The following is a 20,264-nucleotide window of genomic DNA, read 5'->3' on the forward strand; positions in this document are numbered from 1 at the left end:
CAGAGTCCAGACGGGTGTAAATAAAAGGGAAAATTTACTTGGAGAAGGCGGGCAAAAACGAGGAGGTCAATGGGTGTTGGCAGCGGTACCAGGGACAGTGAGGGGGGCTTTCCTGGGCTCAGGCCTCGCCGGCCGCCTCAGGGTGCTTCTGCCGCAGGTGTTTGTCCAGGGTGGCTCGCAGGCCGAAGGGCACATGGCAGTGGGGGCACTCGAAGCGGGTGCTGCCAGGCGTCATGCCGTGCATGCGGCGGTGGCGGTTGAGCTTACTGCTCTGGGCGCAGGCGTAGTTGCAGAACTCACAGGTGTAGGGGCGCTCCCCGGTGTGTGAGCGCCGGTGCACCGTCAGGTTGCTGCTGTTGGTAAAATGCTTCCCGCAGAACTCACAGCTGCCCCCGGGCCCGCGGCTCTTGCCCCCTGACTTGGGCATCTTTTTGGGTGATGCCTTCTGGCTGTTTGCAGGGTCAGTTCTTCGTTCCGTGGTGATGGCTCCCCAAGTGTCTCCACCAGGGCCGGCTTGAGCCCCACTGCCAGGAGCCCCGGGTTCCTGGACACCTGCTGTGGCGGCGGCTCCAGCCCCCTCACCACCGCTGCACGGGAGGGTGCTGGTGGGGGCAGCAGCATGGACAGCCGGCTCCGGAGGGGCCGCAGAGGCCTGCTCCTGGCTGGTGTCGGCCATGAGGGGGCTCTGGGGCGGCACCTGCCGGTGGGTCTTCTTGTGGCGGTTGAGCTTGCTGCTCTGGGCGCAGGCGTAGGGACACTGGTCGCAAGCATAGGGCCGCTCACCTGTGTGTGAGCGCATGTGCACTTTGAGGTTGCTGAAGGAGCTGAGGGTCTTCTTGCACACAGGACAGGTGGGGCTCCGCCGGGTGAGGCCGCTGCCACTTGCACGGGGGCTCTTGGCCTCAGCTGCTGGCCCCACCACTGCCGACACGGCTGCAGCCACCTCGGCCAGGCCCAGGAGCGGGGCCTCCGGGGCCTCTGATTCTGTCTGGTAGATGGACAGTCCGTGGTCCCACTGGGCGTGACGCAGCAGCTTCCAGGCCACTGTGAACTGTCTGCCACAGCGCAGGCAGCTCAAGGCCTTCAGCTCCTCTCGTTCTGGTAAGAAAAAGAGGCAGAGTGTTAGTGTGGAGAGGAAGGAGTCACGGGGATTGCAGTTCACAGCTGCCAGCTGGACACCTTCTGTGGGATAGGCACTCCTGCAGGGGCCAAGGACTTGGCAGTAACAAGACACACACACCCTGGAAGGACCAGGAAGCTGATGCTCAGGAGGGGTGGACACGAAAAATCTGTGGAGTGGGTGCTAAGTACCTGAGGCTTTGTGTTTGAAAACCATTTTTTTTTAGACAGTCTCACTGTCGCCCAGGCTGGGGTGCAGTGGCACGATCTCAGCTCACTGCAACCTCCACCTCCCGGATTCAAGCTATTCTCATGCCTCAGCCTCTAGAGTAGCTGGGATTACAGGCGCCCGCCACCATGCCTGGCTAATTAGTAGAGATGGGGGTTTCACCGTGTTGGCCAGGCTGGTCTCGAACTCTTGGCCTCAAGTGATCCACCCACCTCGGCCTCCCAAAGTGCTGAGATTATAGGCATGAGCCACTGTGCTGGGCCATGTGTTTGAAAATCTTTTAAAAAGTTATGTTAACTCAGTAAGCGCTTCCTACATGCTAGGTGCTGAGCCATGGCTCATAGCCCAGCTTTCCCTCAGGACAGGAAAATAAGATCTCCATTTTCCAGACAGGAGAACTGAGGCACAGAGAGGCATTTCCCCAGGGTTGCACAGCTTGTAAGGGGTGAAGCTGGGATTTCAATCCAGACTACTGGGGGAGGGGGAGAGGGCAGAACAGAGGCTTGCTTGCTTTTTTTTTTTTGCTTTAAATTTTTAATTTAGTATTTTTTAAAGAGACGGGGCCCTGCTATGTTGCCCAGGCTTTTTTTTTTTTTTTTTTTTGAGACGGAGCCTTGCTCTGTCGCCCAGGCTGCAGTGCAGTGGCGCGATCTCGGCTCACTGCAAGCTCCGCCTCCGGGGTTCACGCCATTCTCCTGCCTCAGCCACCACGCCACGGGGTTTCACCGTGTTAGCCAGGATGGTCGCGATCTCCTGACCTCATGATCTGCCCGCCTCAGCCTCCCAAAGTGCTGGGATTACAGGTTTGAGCCACCGCACCCGGCCGCCCAGGCTATTCTTTAACTTAATGGCCTCAAGTAATCCTTCCGCCTCAGCCCCTCAAAGTGCTGGGATTATAGGCGTGAGCCACCATATCTGGCTGGGAGCAGAGGCTTTTGAATAAGATTTTTGGTTTAGGCCGGGCACGGTGGCTCACACTTGTCATCCCAGCACTTTGGGAGGCTGAGGCGGGTTGATCTCTTGAGGTCAGGGATTTGAGACCAGCCTGGCCAACATGATGAAACCCTGTCTCTAGTAAAAATAAAAAATAGCCGGGTGTGGTGGTGCGCGCCTGTAATCCCGGCCACTTGGGAGGTTAAGGCAGGAGAATCGCTTGAACCCAGGAGGCAGAGGTTGCAGTGAGCTGAGATCCCACCACTGCACTCCAGCCTGGGTGACAAAAGCGAGACTCTGTTTCAAAAAAAAAAAAAATTTTTTGGTTTAATAAAAATAATTTTTAAAGTAATTGAGATATCTGGGCATGGTGGCTCATGCCTGTAATCCCAGCACTTCAGGAGGCCAAGGCAGGTGGACCACCTGAGGTCAGGAGTTTGAGACACCAGCCTGGTCAACATGGTGAAACCCTGTCTCTACCAAAAATACAAAAATTAGCTGGCCATGGTGGTGCACGCCTGTAGTCCCAGCTACTTGGAGGGCTGAGGCAGGAGAATCACTTGAACCTGGGAGGCGGAGGTTGCAGTGAGCTGAGATTGCACCACAGCACTCCAGCCTGGGTGACAGAGTAAGACTCCACCTCAAAATAATGGGGTAGCTACAAAGAAAGCTTAGCGGCCACCTAGTAAAGAGGTGGTAGTGACCTGGGTCCCCCACCCTCTGCATGGATCTCAAATTGAGCCCCCAAACCTGAATTTGGATTTCTATCTGGACCTTCGGGGTACTCTCAGTGGACACTTCCTAGGTGAACTAGCCTTTCCATTTTTCAAATTCTAGAGTCTTGGATGGGACAACCTTTGTGATACAACCAGTCCTGGGTCAAGAGCACAGGCCTGCATTCAAATTCAGACTTCTCTGCTCCCTAATTGTGTGACCTTGGGCAAGACATAGTCCTCTGTGTGCCTCAGTTGCTAGAATTCAGGGACCCTAGAGATCCCCTCCCTTTCAAGGGTGGTTGTGACCTCGCTTGGGGAATGGTTGAGAGCTTTGGTCCACATAAGCGCTCAAACAGCAGAGCCTGTGAAACCAAGGTGCCCATGATTCTCCAAGCCCTGCAGTGTTTTGTTCCAGCGATTCCATCACAGCCCCTCGCTCGCTCCTCCAGGCCACTCTCCATGCTCCAGCTCTAAAGCTGATCCAATCAGTCACAAGCCCCTCCTCTCTCCCACCACCAGACCCTCCCTGGCCCAACCCTAAATAATTCCACTTCTCAAAAGTCTCAGAAGGGCAAGGGCCAGGGGGCTGGAAACTAGGTTTGGATTAAGCCCTGCAGCCAACACTGACCAAAAGCTCACCGAGGGTCAAGCGCCATGTGAAGGATTTTAATTCCCTCCCAAGAGAAGGAACCCAGGTGTCCAGCACCCAGGAGCTCGCTCAAACCAGGGGATTCCCAGCACGCGGGGCTGGGAGATTCCATCACCGAGGGAAGCCAGAAGCCCCTTCCTTGGCTCTGAACACTCAGCTGTACCAGCACCTCAATCAGAATTGACAGAGAGAGACAGGAGGGGGTGGCAACCTCCCCATTCCAGCTGGCCTCCACTCCCCCTCCCCCCGGCCGCTGCCCTCCCTAGAGGTCCCCTCCTACTGCCACCCTGGTCCAGCCACCTGGCCAGTTATTTCTGGCCAAGGGGAAGGAGAAGTGAAACCAGGTTGGGGTGTGTGTGTGGGGGGCAAAATCCCGGGCTAGTCTTCTGGGGCTGGCCACACCCTGTAGGCGGCCCTCCTTCCCTGCCCAGTCCCCCCCCGCCCCCCCCCCCTCCACCGCCACCACTGGTCCCTGCCCTAGGGACGGGCAGGCCCTGGCCACGCCTAGGCTGCACTCGATGGGAAGCGAGAAAGGGGAAGTAGTGCTCAGTGCCCTGCCGTCCAGCCCAGCCCCTTTCCAGCAGGAAGCCCAGCCCTTGAACTTGAGAGGGGGACTGCACCCGGCTTTACTCACCTGAGCCCTGGCCGCGGCTGGGGCCTCTGAAGAGCTGACAGCCCAGCTTCTTGTGGTCCATGAAGGCAGTGATGGCCTCCAACGGGAAGGTCTGCAGGCAGCGGCCGCAGGTCAACAGATCTGGGTGTTTGTCGGTCCAGGGCTGGCGGTCTGCAGGGAGGAAGCGGGTGGTGAGCGTGGGGTGGGGCCAGGATGGGGGCTGAGGGTGCTGAAGGAGAGGGGAAACCGAAGGTCAGAAGGGGGCCTGAGGGGCAGGACGGGGCGAAGGAGATAAGGCAGGGCGAGGGGCCCATGCCCAAAGGGAAGGGTCCCACCCGAGGGTCAAAGGTAAGGGAGGCTGGGCCCAGGGCCCGGGGTGCTCACCGGGATAGTTCGGGGTCAACGGCGTCCACAGGGTCCACGGGTTCCGCGGGCCGAGGGCGAGGAGGGCGGCCCCGGCGGGCATGGGGCCAGAGGAGTGGTGGGGTTCGCCGCCGAACCGCCCCGCCGAGGACACCTCCTTCGGGGAGAAGGGCCCCAGCCTTGGGGCCTGTTGGGGCTGCGCGTCTGGCTCGGGCTTGAGTTCGATGACGAGGTCCTGCATTTCCATCTCGTCGTCTGGGTTGGCGGCGGGCGCGGGCTCTACTCGGCGGGGCGCGCTGCCGGCCTTGCGGCGGGACATGAGTCGCGGGCCGGGCGAGCGAGCGGGCAGGCAGGCGGGCGGGCGGGCGGAGGACGCACGAGCGGAGGACGCGCGGACCGTGCGCGCTCAGGTGAGTGACTGCGGCGACCCGCCGCGAACTCTTACACGTGCTGGCCGGGCCCGTGGCTCCGCCTACCAGGGCGGGGCTCATGGGAGGGGACCGAGCCGCCCTGCTGGGGCCCTGACGGCGGCCTAACTCAATCTAGGCAGTGTCCCGTGCGTTTGGCTTAGTGACCAAATTTAATCACACCGAGTTCCCACAAGGCATTGAAACAGCTATCCCTGATCCCATTTTAGGGCGGGTGAAACTGAGACACGGCATGCCCACACGCACCCCCAAGCGAGAAAAATAGTCGGTCACGTTTCTTATTAGGTGCCTGATAGTAATCTGGGCTATTTCATTAAATGCATTACAATAAAAATTCATTTTGCAAGCATTCACTGAGTGCCTCCTGTGCGCCAGGCTCTGTTTGAAGCACTGAGAATACAGGAGGGAATAAACACGATAATCTTTGTCTGCACGGAGTTTAGACGGTGGGGGAAGACACTATAAACATAATTACTTAAAATATAGATGGCCCTTCATGATGACCAGTGCCATGGAGCAAAAGAAAGCTGGAAAGACGGAGAGGGTTACTGGGGTTGAGGGATTCAATTTTCTCCCCTATGATGGGAAAGGGCATGGTGGAGCTGAGGCTGGAGGGAAGGAAGCCCAGCCAGTGGGCCTGGGCATTGAGAAATTACAAGGAAAGGGAGAGGCAATACTGGTTGGGGATTGAGTTCAGTGAAAATATGGGGGCAGATCCAAGCAATCTTTTGATCGCTTTAAGGTCTTTTGGTTTTCCTGAGACCGGAGCCTTAGGAGGGTTTTGAGCAGAGGAGGACTGTAATCATACACATCGACTCTGTTCCTAGACCAGAAGTTGCCATTAAAACCAAATGGCCAAGCAGCTCACCTGCCTCCACTCCGCCTCCTTGAACTTCCCTCCCCTAAGCAGTTCTGTCTGCTCACTGTTTGAAGTGGCATCGACACCCTGCCCCACCCTCAATCCCTGATGAGTATTCTTTTCTTCCTGGCACCGACTGCATGACAGTATAGAACGGCTTGTGGACTGTCCTCTCCCCCACCCAATGCAAGCCCCCTGAGGTCAGGGCAAGAACCTGTCCTCCCCCAGCTGTCCTCAGCCCAGATGCTGATTTCAGATGCTGATCTCTTGGAGTTCTGCACATTGTTATTCAGGTCTGGGTTCCATTGTCCTCCTGAGAGCAGAGGGCCCTGACCAACAGTATCTAAAGTAGCCCCACCCTGCTGAAGGCCTTGCAAATTACACTCCATGACCTCCATCTGTCCCCAGTTCCCTCTTGGATCTCACTTTCTCCATCTGTCAAAGGAGGTAGGGCAGGTTGGAACTAGAGGGTTATCTGAGGTGGTTTCTTCTTCACTGCCGCCTCCTCTGATCACCCTTTTTTTTTTTTTGTAATTTTTAATTTTTCAAAAAAAATTATTTTTAAATAGAGACAGGGACTCGCTTTGTTGCCCTGGTTGGTCTGAAACTCTTGGCTTGACGCGCTCCTCCTGCTTCAGCATCCCAAAGTGCTGAGATTACAGGTGTGAGACACTGCACTCAGCCTCAGACCACCCAATTTTAAGTTCCATGGCAACCCAGCCACCCACTATCCCATTGCCCTTATTTTACTCTTTTTTTTTTTTTTTTTTTGAGATGGAGTTTCACTCTTGTTGCCCAGGCTGGAGTGCAGTGGCACGACCTCAGCTCACTGCAACCTCCGCCTCCCGGGTTCAAGTGATTCTCCTGCCTGAGCCTCCGGAGTAGCTGGGATTACAGATGCCCGGCTAATTTTTCTATTTTTAGTAGAGACAGGGTTTCACCATGTTGGCCAGGCTGGTCTTGAACTCCTGACCTCAGGTGATCCACCCGCCTCAGCCTCCCAAAGTGCTGGAATTACAGGCGTGAGCCACCGTGCCCGGCCTATTTTATTCTTTATATATCACTTCGATCAAAACCTGAAGGATCTTGCTTACATATTTGCTCATTTTACCCTATTCTGTCCCTTCTACCCCCACTAGAACGTAGGTTCTAGGAGGCAGGATGGGAGTCTGTCTTGTTCATAAATACAACCCCTACTCGTTCATAGTTAAGTCAACAAATATTTATTGCGCACCTACTATGTGTCTGATGATATTCTTTCAACAGATATTTGCAGAGCACCAAATTGTGTACCTGGCACTAGGCCTTGGTGATCTAGTGGAAAGCAAAGGCCCACAGGATCCCTGCGTAAATAGGACCCCGCAAGGAGAAAGTGAATTCTGACTGGGCCTGGAATAGGGAGGTTCATATTCTCCATTCAAGGCCTCAGTTTCCCCCTTTGTAAAATGGGACTGCAGGGAGAGCTGGAGGGAAAAATGACCACCTCTGATCCAGCCCAGCTACTTTCTTGGTATGCGGCATCTGAAACCATGATCTCCAGGTTTCCTGTAGAGGAGCGGGGGTTCCCACTGGAAGCAAGGGTTAGGAGTGGGTATGTGTAGGGGGATGGGGATGCAAAGACCGAGCTCTGCCCTTAACCCAGCAGGGAGGAAGTCTTCCCCTCTCTGAACCTCAATTTCTTCCTGCCTAAAATGGGCATCCCAGACGCCCCCAACTCGCAGGCAGGAAGATCGGTCCCAAGTGCCCCGCAAAGCCGCGGGCCAGGTGGCGACCCGGGCTGTGCTGGCTTCCAAGCCTGCGAGCCAGCCCGCGACCACGTGGGGCAGTGGCGGCGGCGCGGGCGGAACCCAGGCTCCGCGGCTTGCGGCCTGCCCGGGCCTCTGCAGCGGGGGCGCCGGCGGAAGTGGGGACACCAGTAGACGCGGACCTCGGTGAGTACAAGGTGGTGGGGGGTCGCCATCAGGTTCCCTCTCCCCGGCCCCAGCTCTGGACGCTCACCCCAGTGCAACGCCCTGAGTGACGGAAAGAGGCAGGACCGCGCCTGCAGCGCCGGCTGGAGGCCCAGACGCCCCTATCAGGGACTGTTTGATCCCGATCGCCGGCAGCGGGAATGCCCCACGCGGGTAGGGTGAGGAGAAGGGAAAAGGAGAAAAACTTCCCTTCCGGAAAATAATAAATGGCCACGATAACAGAAGCATCGGTGGCAGTCATCCCGCTTTACCTGGAGCGGAATCGCTCGCTCAGTCTGAGCCTGGAGGTGGGAAGAAGGTCCAGTCCGAACGCCCAGGGCGGTGTGGGGAGTGGACGCCTGGGGGCCGGGAGGACCTACTTAGTATAAGAAAAGGAGAGCAATGGGTGGTCAGGGCGGAATTGAAAGGAAACTGACCGGCCCCAGGGGAGAAGGGGAGGGGAGAGATTCTGTGCTTGGGGTTCTGACCCTCTCGGGTGGCCCCATTTAGCTAATTTGCATCAAGATTCAGCAGCCGATGATGTCTGTATGTGTGTGTGTGTCTGTGGACACGTCAACACCTTGGTTAATTAATTAGGTCTGGCGGCTTCTCTGTTGACAACTCAGCTGGTTCCACACCCTGGCAATTGTGAAGAGTTGGGCAAATGTTTGTCCACTGAGCTGATCTCTTCTCTGGAGCACCGAGGCCACCAGGAGGGAGGTCTGTGAAACCCCTGCCCCTGCCATTGACCTAAGTGTTGGGCTCTTGAATCTAACAGACTAGTTTTTCAAGTCGTGGGGGATGGGCTTGGGCATTTTTCCCTGAAACCTTCGGGAATCCTTGCCTTGGAGACTGAAAGGATAAAGGCCTCTGGGGCCAGGTCACCAGGGACAATGGATAACGCCTGCCTCTGCCCTCCTGGGCACACCCTGTGTGACCTTTCTTAAACCAGTTTCTTATCAGGTCACACCTTGGCTCCACAGTCTGTCTTTCTACATGGGGCACGGGTGAGGGCCTGAGTTTGCTCCCTCTTCCTCCACCCTCCAGCTCGCACCAAGGAAATGATTTTTTTTTTTTGAAACAGAGTCTCACTCTGTGGCCCAGGCTGGGGTGCAGAGGCGTGATCTCTGCTCACTGCAACCTCCGTCTCCCTGGTTCAAGCGATTCTCCTGCCTCAGCCTCCTGCGTAGCTGGGATTACAGACGCGTGCCACCACATCCAGCTAATTTTTTTTGTATTTTTAGTAGAGATAGGGTTTCACCATGTTAGCCAGGCTGGTCTTAAACTCCTGACATCAGGTGATCTGCCTCCCTCAGTCTCCCAAAGTGCTGGGATTACAGGTGTGAACCACTGCACCCAGCCCGAGGAAAGATTTGACCTGCCAGCTTCACTGGCCACTTTACAAAAATGGGGATTGCATCAATATGACCAAATCTCCCTTGTTTTGTTTTGTTTTTTTCCTGATGGAGAAAACAAGGCCCTATACTGGCCCTCCCTTAATTTCATTTTATCCAGGGATTTAACAGAATTCTTTGGCCACTCTAATCCTATCTAAGTCATTTAGTAAGTACTCACCCTAGAGACTAGGGGGTTTCTCTTGAAACTCAAGTGTTAATCTAGGCTCAGGAAAGACCCTGGGGGCTGGTGAGGCCTGACTAAATTGGAGTGACAGTGGTCAGAGAAAATAAAAAATGCAAGTAGGGCGTGTTGGCGTGGGCCTGTGATCCCAGCTTCTCGGAAGGCTGAGGTGGGAGGATATCTTGAGTCCAGGAGTTCAAGATTAGCGTGGGCAATACAGCGAGACCTCACCTCAAAGTAAATAAATAAGTAAATGTGCTTTTTAAAAAATTAGAAAATGCAAGGCCGGGCACGGTGGCTCATGCCTGTAATCCCAGCACTTTGGGAGGCTGAAGCAGGCAGATCAGGAGTTTGAGACCAGCCTGGCCAATGTGGCCAAACCCCGTCTCTACTAAAAATACAAAATTAGCCATGTGCAATGGTGCGCGCCTGTAGTCCTAGTTACTTGGGAGGCTGAGGCAGGAGAATTGCTTGAACCCGGGAGGCGGAGGTTGCAGTGAGTTGAGATCATGCCACTGCACTCCAGCCTGGGCGACAAGAGCGAGACTCCGTCTTAAAAAAAAAAAAAAAAAAAAAAAATTAGAAAATGCAACTATCCCTTAATTCCATTCACGTGGTCTTCCCTGTCAGGAAAAAAAAAAAAAAACCTTGGAGTCTCCCTTGGCTGCTCTTTCCCTCAAATTATATATCCCTTATCCTGTCCATCACCGAGGGCTCTTGACCTTTCTTTTTTTTGTTTGTTTTTGTTGTTTTGAGATGGAGTCTCACTCTGTCATCCATGCTGGAATGCAATGGCACGATCTCCGCTCACTTCAACCTCCGCTTCCTGGGTTCAAGCGATTCTTCTGCCTCAGCCTCCCGAGTAGCTGGGATTACAGGCACGCACCACCACACCCAGCTAACTTTTGTATTTTTAGTAGAGAGAGGTTTCACCATGTTGACCAGGCTGGTCTCATCCTGACCTCAGGCAATCTACCCACCTCAGCCTTCAAAAGTGCTGGGATTACAGGCGTGACCCACTGCGCCCAGCCTCGACCTTTCAAACATAGCCTAATCTGACCACTTCTCCCCATTACCATTGTCCCCAGCCCATACTAGACACCATCTTCTTCCACCTGGACCACTACAGTGACCTCCTCATTGCGCTCCTAGTGTCTCTCTTCAATCTCGTTTATTGTCCATGCAGCAGGCAGAGGATCCTAAGGACCTTAAGCCAGATTCTGCCCATCCTTCACTCAGAACTGTCCAGCGGCTTCAGTCTCAGAGTAGAGACCCAAATTGTCATAGCCCACAAGGCACTCTCTCTGTCCCTGCCCCCACCTCCTCCACACTGGCCTTGCTACGCCCCAAAGCCACCCTTTCCACGATCTTTGCATTTTGCTCTTCTTCTGACTGGAATCTCCACATGGCTCCATTCCTAATTTCATTCAGGTCTATGCTCAAACGTAATCTTATCATAGGGATCTTTCCTGGGCTCCCTTGAAACTACCCTCTATCCCCCAGGCTGGGTCAGGTGTCTCCTCTGGACTCCTTCATTCCAGCCCTACTCACTCTGGGTCATCACTGCCTAAGGACAGGTCTGTATCCCCTACTGGACTGTGAGCCCACAAAGGCGGAACTGGGCTCTCAGTCCTAGACGTGTTTCCAAGACCGCCCAATGTGGGTCATGCACAGAGCAGGCACTCAGATGATGTGCTAACAATGCTAGATAATGTGGATGAGTGAATTTTTTTTTTTTTGAGACAGGGTCTCACACTCTGTCACCCAGGCTGGAGTACAGTGGCACAGTTATGGCTCACTGCAGCCTCCACCTACCAGGCTCAAGCGATCCCCTCACCTCGGTCTCCTTAGTAGCTGGGACTCTAGTCGCACACTACCCATGCCCAGCTAATTTTTTCTTTTTTTTTTGTAGAGATGGGGTTTTGCTATATTGCCCAGGCTGGTCTTGAACTCCTACGCTAAAGCAATTCTCCAGCCTCAGTCTCCCAAGGTGCTGGGATTATAGTTGTGAGCCACCGCACCTGGCTAGAAAACTTTTCTTTGGTGCATAAAAATGATATAAAATTCAAATTTCAGTGTCCCAGTAAGTAAGGTTTTGTTGAAGAACAGCCATTTTCATTTGTTTCCATATTGTCTATGGCTGCTGTTGTGCTACTGTGGCAGAGTTGAGCAGTGACAGTAAAATACTTTACAGAGAAGGTTCGCAGACCTCTGCTACGTATTTTGCCAAGAAGAAAAATAAAATAAAGTTAAAATTGAAAATATTTTGCCCGCTGGGCGCGGTAGCTCACGCCTGTAATCCCGGCACTTTGGGAAGCTGAGCTGGGGGTGGGTCACCTGAGACCAGGAGATGTAGACCAGCCTGGCCAACATGGTGAAACCCTGTCTCTACTAAAATACAAAAATTAGCCAGGCATGGTGGCGCGCACCTGTAATCCCAGCTACTCAGGAGGCTGAGGCAGGAGAATTGCTTGAACCCAGGAGGCAGAGGTTGCAATGAGCCAAGATTGCACCACTGCACTCCAGCCTGGGGGATAGAGTGAGACCCCATCCCCAGAACAATTTTGCCAAGGAGGATTCTATTTGGGCCACCTATGGGCATGTGAGATCAGTAAGATTTGGCAGCTAATTATGCAGAGTGGGTGATGAGGTTTAGATGCCTCCCAGGGAGAGCTCTTTTTCACATTTTCTTTTCCAATTCTTCTTCTTCTTTTTTTTTTCTTTTTTTGTTTGAGACAGGGTCTCACTCTTCCCAGGCTGGAGTGCAGTGGTGCAATCACATCTCACTGCAGCCTCAGCCTCCTCGGGCTCACTAGATCCTCCCACCTCAGCCTCCTGAGTAGCTGGGACTACAGGAGCGCACCCTTTGCCCAGCTAATTTTTCTATTTTTCTAGAGACGGGATTTTGCTATGTTGCCCAAGCTGGTCTCAAATTCCTGGGCTCAAGTGATCCACCTGCCTCAGCCTCCCAAAGTGCTGGAATTACAGGTGTGAGCCACCTCGTGCCCAGCTGCTTCTTGCTTTCTGAAATTAAAATTTAGGCCGGGCACGGTGGCTCACGCCTGTAATCCTAGCACTTTGGGAGGCCGAGGCGGGTGGATCACCTGAGGTAAGGAGTTCGAGACTGGCCTGGCCAACATGGGGAAACCCCGTCTCTACTGAAAATAAAAATATCAGCTGGGCGTGGTCGTGGGCGCCTGTAATCCCAGCTACTTGGGAGGCTGAGTGACGAGAACCGCTTGAACCCAGGAGGCGGACGTTGTAGTGAGCCAAGATCGCGCCACTGCACTCCTGCCTGGGCGACAAGAGCGAGACTCCATCTCACAAAAAAAAGAAATTAAAATTTAGTGGCTGGGCATGGTGGCTTAGACCTGTAATCCCAGCACTTTGGGAGGCTGAGGTAAGAGGATCACTTGAGCCCAGGTTGGAGACCAGCCTGGGCAATATAGTAGGACTTCATCTCTATAAAATAAAATAAAATTAATTAATTAAAAATTTTATTTATTTATTTGTTTATTTATTTTGAGACAGAGTCTCGCTCTGTTGTCCAGGCTGGAGTGCAGTGGCATGACCTCAGCTCACTGCAGCCTCTGGCTCATGGGTTCAAACGATTCTTATGCCTCAGCCTCCTGAGTAGTTGGGATTACAGGCGTGTGCCACCATGCCTGGCTAATTTTTGGGGAGTTTGTTTGTTTTTGAGATGGAGTCCCAGTCTGTCACCCAGACTGGAGTGCAGTGGCACAATATCTCAGCTCACTGCAACCTCTGCCTCCCGGGTTCAAGAGAGTCTCCTGCCTCAGTCTCCTGAGTAGGCGGGATTACAGGAGCCTGCCACCATGCCCGGCCCAGCTAATTTTATTTATTTATTTATTTTTTGAGACAGAGTTTCACTCTTGTTGCCTAGGCTGGAGCGCAATGGCGCAGTCTTGGCTCACTGCAACCTCTGCCTCCTGAGTTCAAGTGATTCTCCTGCTTCAGCCTTCCGAGTAGCTGGGATTACAGGCATGCACCACCACTAATTACAGAAATGCACCATCAGGCTAATTTTGTATTTTTAGTAGAGACAGGGTCTCGGCCAACACCCGGCTAATTTTTGTATTTCTTAGTACAGACAGGGTTTCACCGTGTTGACCAGGTTGGTCTCCAACTCCTGACCTCAGGTGATCCGCCTGCCTCGGCCTCCCAAAGTTCTGGGTTTACAGGCGAGAGCCACTGTGCCCAGCCTATGTTCATGTCTTCTATAGCCATCTTTATTCCTTCCTCCCTCTTTGTGACCTGTTTGTCTGCATCAGTGTTTCATTTGGGGCCATCAGGAGACGTTTGGCAATTCATGGAGACTTTAAAAAAAAACTGTATTGAGATGCAATTCACATTCACCAATTCACTGTTCACCAGTGGTGACATTTTTGGCTGTCACAACTTGAAGATGGGATGCTACTGGCATCTATTAATAGGAGGCAGAGGCTAGGATGCTGCTCAAACCCTACACCTATGCGTTGGACAGCCCCCACAACACAGCAGATAATTATCCAGCCCCAAATGTCAATAGTGTCCAGACTGAGTAGCCCTGGTTCACATCCTTGGTCTATCTGCAGGGTCCTGTCTTGCAAGGGGCTCACAGTTCAGGTGCAGAAACAGGAAGAGCCTAATAAGAAAAAGGACAAGTTAGTCCAGGCACAGTGGCTCACGCCTGTAATCCCACCACTTTGGGAGGCTGAGGTGGGGGGGATCACTTGCGGTCAGGAGTTCGAGACCAGCCTGACCAACATGGTGAAACCCCGTCTCTACTAAAAATACAAAAAGTAGCTGGGCATGGTGGTGTGTGTCTGTAGTCGCAGCTTCTCGGAAGACTGAGGCACAAGAATCTCTTTTTTTTTTTTTTTTTTTTTTTTTGAGACGGAGTCTCACTCTGTCGCCCAGGCTGGAGTGCAGTGGCGTGGTCTTGGCTCACTGCAAGCTCCGCCTCCCGGGTTCACGCCATTCTCCTGCCTCAGCCTCCCAAGTAGCTGGGACTACAGGCGACTGCCACCACGCCCGGCTAATTTTTTGCATTTTTAATAGAGATGGGGTTTCACCTTGTTAGCCAGGATGGTCTCGATCTCCTGACCTCGTGATCCGCCTGCCTTGGCCTCCCAAAGTGCTGGTATTACAGGCGTGAGCCACCGCACCCGGCCACACAAGAATCTCTTGAACCTGAGAGGCGGAGGTTGCAGTGAGCCGAGGTGGCACCACTGCACTCCGGCCTGGGTGACAGAGTGAGACTCTGTCTCCAAAAAAGGAAAAAAAAGAAACAGGACAATTTCAATCACCTCCCTTCTGTGCCTGGCCCCAGGGTCTTGGGTACCCAACACTTGTCACTCAGCTCAGTTAGTCCTCACTAGGTTTAGAGAGGAGAGGACCAAGCCACAGGGAGTGGTGCAGCTGCTAAAACCTAGGTCCTCCTCTCTCAGGTCTGCACCCACAAGGCCAGCATTTCCCTATATACATTCAACATCATAGCATAGCGCTTCATATGTCCCAGACATGTGCCAAACATGGTAGGTTAGTTAGGTAATTTAGTCCCCATGCCCGCCCTGTGAGTTAGGGCTCTGTTTTACAGATGGGGAAACAGAGGCACAGATTAGTCAAGCCATTTATCCCAGGTCACACAGCAATACTAACAATAAGAGCAGTTCACTATTATGGAGAACCTAGAATGTGCCAGGCCCTGTCTGGCAGGAGCCTGTTGAATCCTGATAACAGCATAGGCAGCAATTGGGGCTATTTTTCCATACAATGGAAGAGAAAACTGTCTCTTACTGATGTCACACAGCTAAACCGGCCTGGGATCTCCACTCTTCATTCATTTTGTTTTTTGTTTGTTTGTTGGTTTTCTTCGAGATGAGTCTTGCTCTGTCGCCCAGGCTGGAGTGCAGTGGCGAGATCTCCGCTTACTGCAACCCCTGCCTCCCTGGTTCAAGCGATTCTCCTGCCTCAGCCTCATGAGTAGCTGGAATTACAGGCACATGCCACCATGCCCAGCTAATTTTTGTATTCTTAGTAGAGACGGGGTTTCACCATGTTGATCAGGCTGGTCTTGAACTCTTGATCTCGTGATCCACCTGCTTTGGCCTCCCAAAGTGCTGGGATTACAGGCGTGAGTCACCGCGCCCAGCCAATGTTTGTTTGTTTTTGAGACAGAGTATTGCTCTGTTGCCCAGGCTGGAGTACAGTGGCACAATCTCTGCTCACTGCAACCTCTGCCTCCCGGGTTCAAGTGATTCTCATGCCTCAGGCACCCCAAGTAGCTGGGATTACAGGCACGCGCCACCACGTCCGGCTAATTTTTGTATTTTAGTAGAGACGGGGTTTTACTATGTTGGCCAGGCTGCTCTCGAACTCCTGACCTCTAGTGATCCTCCAGCCTCAGCCCCTAAAGTGCTAGGATTACAGGCATGAGCCACCATGCCCAGCTCATTCATGAATTCTCATTGGTCTCTATGGCAGGCAGTTTTCTGGGGGCTGGAGATCCAGCAGTGGGAAAAGCAAGGTGGCCACCTTGAAACTCACGGAGGGAAAGGAGATACAGGCAGATACAGGGAACCGAAAGTGCAAGGGCCCAAGGAGGGATTGCCAGGCATCGCGCCTGAGGATCAGCGAGGAGGCTTGTGTGGCTGGGGTGGGGAGAGCAAGCGTGGTACACCACGAGGGTGCCGGCAGGATCCAGAGCTAAGACAGAAGCCACAAGAGGGCTCCGAGCAGAGGAGGGATATGATCTGACTCAGGCATTAACAGGGTGTTGGGGTGCAGACGGCGGGGGGTGAAGGTGGAAGCCGGGGACCCAGTGAGGAGTTGACTACAGTACTCCAGGCAGGAAGTGTCTGTGGCTGCAGCAGGATGCTGGCAGTGGAGGAGGTGAGAAGTGTTAGGTTGTGAATAAATAAATATGTGTGTGTGTGTATATATAGATATATAATTTTTTTTTTTTTTTTTGAGACAGAGTCTTGCTCTGTCGCCCAGGCTGGAGTACCGTGGCGCAATCTCGGCTCACTGCAACCTCTGCCTCCCAAGTTCAAGTGACTCTCCCGCCTCAGCCTCCTGAGTAGCTGGGATTACAGGTGCCCGCCACCATGCTTGGCTAATTTTTGTATTTTTCGTAGAGACGGGGTTTCACCATGTTGGCCAGGCTGGCTCAAGTGATCTGCCCACCTTGGCCTCCCAAAGTGCTGGGATTACAGGTGTGAGCCACTGCTCCCAGCCTTATACAATTTTTTTCTCAGCCTTTCTTTGTCTTTTATGACTTTAATATTTTTGAAGAGCCCAGGTTAGTTGTGCTGTTTTTGTTTTTGTTTTTTCTAAGACAAAGTCTCACTCTTGCCCAGGCTGGAGTGCAGTGGCGCGATCATAGCTCACTGCAGCTTCAACCTTCCAGGGCTCCAGTGATTCTCTTACCTCAATCTTCTGAGTAGCTGGGACTTCCACGAGTACATTGTCATGCCTGGCTAGTGTTTTTTATTTTTAGTAGAGACGAGGTCTTACCATGTTGCCCAGGCTGCTCTTGAACTCCTGAACGCAAGCAATCCTCTCACCTTGGCCTCCTGAGGTGCTGGGATTATAGGCATGAGCCACCATGCCTATCCCTGTTGTCCTTGTTTGGCCCAGAGGCTGGAAGATCACTTGAGGCCAGAAGTTCAAGACCAGCCTTGGCAACATAGTGAGACCCTGTCTCTTTAAAATTTAAAAAAAAAAAGAAAAGGAATAGCACAGAAGTGGTGCCCTGCCTTCTTAGTGTCCCATTCCTGGAGATGTTGGCTTTGATCACTAAGTTAAGGGGGTGCATACCAGGTTCCTCCAATATAAATTTGTGTTTGCCCTTTACAGTGAATGAATATCTTATAAGTCTGTTAAGACTATGTAGATACCTTATACTTCATCAAACTCCCATCCATGCTTTTTTTTTTTTCTTTTTTTTTTTTTTTGACACAGAGTCTCACTCTGTCGCCCAGGCTAGAGTGCTGTGGTGCGATCTCTGCTCACTGCAGCCTCCGCCTTTTGGGTTCAAATGATTCTCCTGCCTTAACCTCCCGAGTAGCTGGGACTACAGGCGCATGACACCACACCCGGCTAATTTTTGTATTTTTGGTAGAGGCGGGGTTTCGCCATGTTGGCCAGGCTGGTCTCGAATTCCTGACCTCAAGTGATTCGCCCACCTTGGCCTCCCAAAGTGTTGGGATTACAGGTGTGAGCCACCGCACCCGGCCCTATCCACACATTTTTGCATCTATTCCTTTTATATTTATTTACTTGCCAGTCTACAGTAAGGATTATATTTTCCTTCTCTTCCTTATTTATTCATTTATTTATTATCGGTATGGATTCTGGATTTCTGTTTTATCCAGTGGGTTATAATCTGTAACTATCATTATTGTATTGTTCAAATAATTCCAGATTTGGCCACTGGGAGCCCTTTCAAGCTAGCTCATGTGTGAGTGGGAATCTATCTAGAAGATAGAATTTCCTGATGGATTGGGTGGGTTGTGTGTGAGAGAAAGCTGGGGTTTATTCTTTTTTTTAGAGACAGTGTCTCACTCTGTCACCCAAGCTGGAGTGCAGTTGCACAATTACAGCTCACTGCAGCCTCCATCTCCTGGGCTCAACTAATCCTTCTCCCTCAGCCTCCTGAGTAGACCAGCTAATGTAAAATATATATATATTTTTAGAAATGGGGTCTCGCTATATTGCCCAGGCTGGTCTCAAACTCCTGGCTTCAAAGTGATCCTCCTGCTTTGGCCTCCCAAAGTGCTGAGATTACAAGCATGAGCCACCATGCCTGGCCAGGTTCATCTTTTGGCAAATATTTATTGCCTATAAGTTGAGATAAAGCCATTATAAAAGCAGACAAAGGTCCTTGCCTTCATGGGGCTCATGTTTTTGTGGATGTGACACTTTTGTTTCTGATCCAAGCCACTGGGGGACGATGGCACAGATTTGAGGAGGGTGGATCGGTCTGGGACAGGTGAAGTGGAGCTGCCTGGTAGACCAGCCTCTGCTTCCACTCCTGCCTCCTCCATTAGCCCCATGCTTACCATGTAATGACTTCCTGCTTTTTTTCTTCACTCAACAGCCAAGACAATGCAAACTCCAGTGAACATTCCCGTGCCTGTGCTCCGGCTGCCCCGGGGCCCTGATGGCTTCTGCCGTGGCTTTGCCCCTGACGGACGCAGAGCCCCCTTGAGGCCAGAGGTTCCTGAAATCCAGGAGTGTCCCATAGCTCAAGAATCCCTGGAATCCCAGGAGCAGCGGGCACGAGCCGCCCTTCGGGAGCGTTACCTCCGCAGCCTGCTGGCCATGGTGGGTCATCAGGTGAGCTTCACGTTGCACGAGGGTGTGCGTGTGGCCGCCCACTTTGGAGCCACCGACCTGGATGTGGCCAACTTCTACGTGTCACAGCTGCAGACTCCCATAGGTGTGCAAGCAGAGGCGCTACTCCGATGTAGTGACATTATTTCATATACCTTCAAGCCATAAAGATATTGTGTTCACTTTTCTGCTTGAGGCTAAGGGACTGTATCCCAGGCCTCCCAATGTTCCCGAGCCAGGAACTCTGGGCACCATGGAGTTATGAGCTCCCTTGGAATTTTGAGCCAAGCCTTAAGCAAGTCTGGACTCCTGAGACCTCCTGGGTCTAGTCAGTAAAACTCTGCAACTCTAGGAATTCTAAGATCCCATTGGAAGGAATGCTCTACCTCACAGAACTCTGAACCCTACAGAAATACGGGCCTGCTGCCATTTCCTGAAGACCGGGGCATCGGGGTGGGGTGATAAAGGATACAACCTGCACAGGGGGAAGTTATTAAAGAGGCTGCAAAGTCCAGCCACCCTGAAGATACTCCCCAGTGCTCCCCTCCTGCTAAAGAACCAGTTACCCCAGGAAAATTCGACTCCTGTTTTTCTTTAATTAACTATACCGACGGGGATGGAGTCATCTTTAGGGGCTGGTAGGGTGGTTATCCAAGGGCTGAATCCAGTGGAGCTGGGCCAAGTAGGACAGGAGTCCAGATAAAGGTGTAGGGGCTGCACGGCCGCAAGTCTCCTGGAAAGGCTGGAGTGACCGGCATGCCGGGATTGGGAGATTAGGATTTGATTTCATTTTGGGGCGGGCGGTGGCTCGTGCTGGGTCACGTGGTCGTGCCCAAGCGCTCCTCCTGTTGCCCCACCTGTGGTTGCTGCGGACTGCACACGACAGCAGATTCGCTGTCCTCTCGTTGGAGGCGAATGGTCGGACCCCGAGTGGCGGCGCCCCTGATAAAAGGCCGAGGATTCGCGATCAGGGTGCAACTTCACTCCCTCCTCTTTTCTCTCCAGCCTTGCAGCGTGGCCGTTCACATCACGCGCTTCACTAAGCCTCCTGTCACTAGTAACCTTTCAGCGCATTGTTTAAAAAGAAAGCAGTTTCTGTCCCTTTCTGTAGTTCCTTTAAGTTCAGGATGTAAGCGAAGCCTTCCATTAAGTAAAGGTGAGTGTCGTTTCGTCTCAGTCGCGAAAGTGCGGCGGCCGATGATGAACCGCGCCAGGAGCAGCGTCAGCGGCCATCAGTCCATTCGCAGCGCCGGCTCCGCGGAGGCCCGGACCTAGCTCCCGAGTTGCCTTGGCGACGACGCGGCTCGCTCCGCCCTAGTTCCCTTTTATGGTTTCAGCTCCGCCTCCTCTAGTTTGCCGGGTGCGCTTCGGCAAGCGTGGCGAAAGTGCGGCGGCGAATGTCAAGCGTTGGGTCTGAGCCTAGGGGTGTGGCTTGAGCTCACGCTGGTTCTTTCTTGCCTCGGTGATCCACCAGCCTTGTCACCCAGGA

General features: G+C 52.9%; 2 protein-coding genes and 1 long non-coding RNA gene across 10 annotated transcripts; 1 reads left to right on the top strand and 2 right to left on the bottom strand.

Annotated features, from left to right (window-relative positions):
• Nucleotides 1–17: 17 nt before the first annotated feature.
• Nucleotides 18–6,712, bottom strand: ZNF296 (zinc finger protein 296). Its single transcript, XM_016936184.4, has 3 exons — nt 4,644–6,712; nt 4,281–4,430; nt 18–1,098 (listed from the first exon to the last, which is right to left on the bottom strand). The coding sequence occupies exons 1-3, from the start codon at nt 4,939–4,941 to the stop codon at nt 119–121; spliced, it is 1,428 nt and encodes a 475-aa protein (XP_016791673.1). The 5' UTR covers nt 4,942–6,712; the 3' UTR covers nt 18–118.
• GEMIN7 (gem nuclear organelle associated protein 7) lies at nt 4,253–19,351 on the top strand. 8 transcript variants are annotated; one of them, XM_063800779.1, is made up of 3 exons: nt 4,253–4,390; nt 8,456–8,578; nt 18,540–19,351. In XM_063800779.1, the coding sequence occupies exon 3, from the start codon at nt 18,548–18,550 to the stop codon at nt 18,941–18,943; it is 396 nt and encodes a 131-aa protein (XP_063656849.1). In that variant the 5' UTR covers nt 4,253–4,390; nt 8,456–8,578; nt 18,540–18,547; the 3' UTR covers nt 18,944–19,351. The 8 variants fall into 8 exon arrangements, with proteins under 8 accessions (XP_063656849.1, XP_063656850.1, XP_001163399.1 ...); XM_001163399.8 differs by lacking the exon at nt 4,253–4,390 and adding an exon at nt 7,620–7,840; XM_009435821.4 differs by lacking the exon at nt 4,253–4,390 and adding an exon at nt 7,824–8,032.
• LOC104003393 (uncharacterized) lies at nt 13,770–18,824 on the bottom strand. The gene is made up of 2 exons (XR_675974.4): nt 18,502–18,824; nt 13,770–14,081 (listed from the first exon to the last, which is right to left on the bottom strand). It is a non-coding gene; the product is annotated as an uncharacterized LOC104003393 (long non-coding RNA).
• Nucleotides 19,352–20,264: the final 913 nt, after the last annotated feature.

Source organism: Pan troglodytes, chromosome 20 (genome assembly GCF_028858775.2).
Source record: "Pan troglodytes isolate AG18354 chromosome 20, NHGRI_mPanTro3-v2.0_pri, whole genome shotgun sequence".
In the NCBI taxonomy this organism is placed as follows: domain Eukaryota; kingdom Metazoa; phylum Chordata; class Mammalia; order Primates; family Hominidae; genus Pan; species Pan troglodytes.

What these genes read in the sequence shown, in the direction of transcription:
- ZNF296 (XM_016936184.4), bottom strand. Translation starts at nt 4,941, where the DNA reads ATGTCCCGCCGCAAGGCCGGCAGCGCGCCCCGCCGAGTAGAGCCCGCG. An exon ending in GTTGACCCCGAACTATCCCG is followed by an intron (nt 4,431 to 4,643) that starts GTGAGCACCCCG and finishes TCCTCCCTGCAG; the next exon opens with ACCGCCAGCCCTGGACCGAC. An exon ending in CAGCCGCGGCCAGGGCTCAG is followed by an intron (nt 1,099 to 4,280) that starts GTGAGTAAAGCC and finishes TTTTCTTACCAG; the next exon opens with AACGAGAGGAGCTGAAGGCC.
- GEMIN7 (XM_009435821.4), top strand. An exon ending in CCGAGGCCACCAGGAGGGAG is followed by an intron (nt 8,579 to 18,539) that starts GTCTGTGAAACC and finishes TTCACTCAACAG; the next exon opens with CCAAGACAATGCAAACTCCA.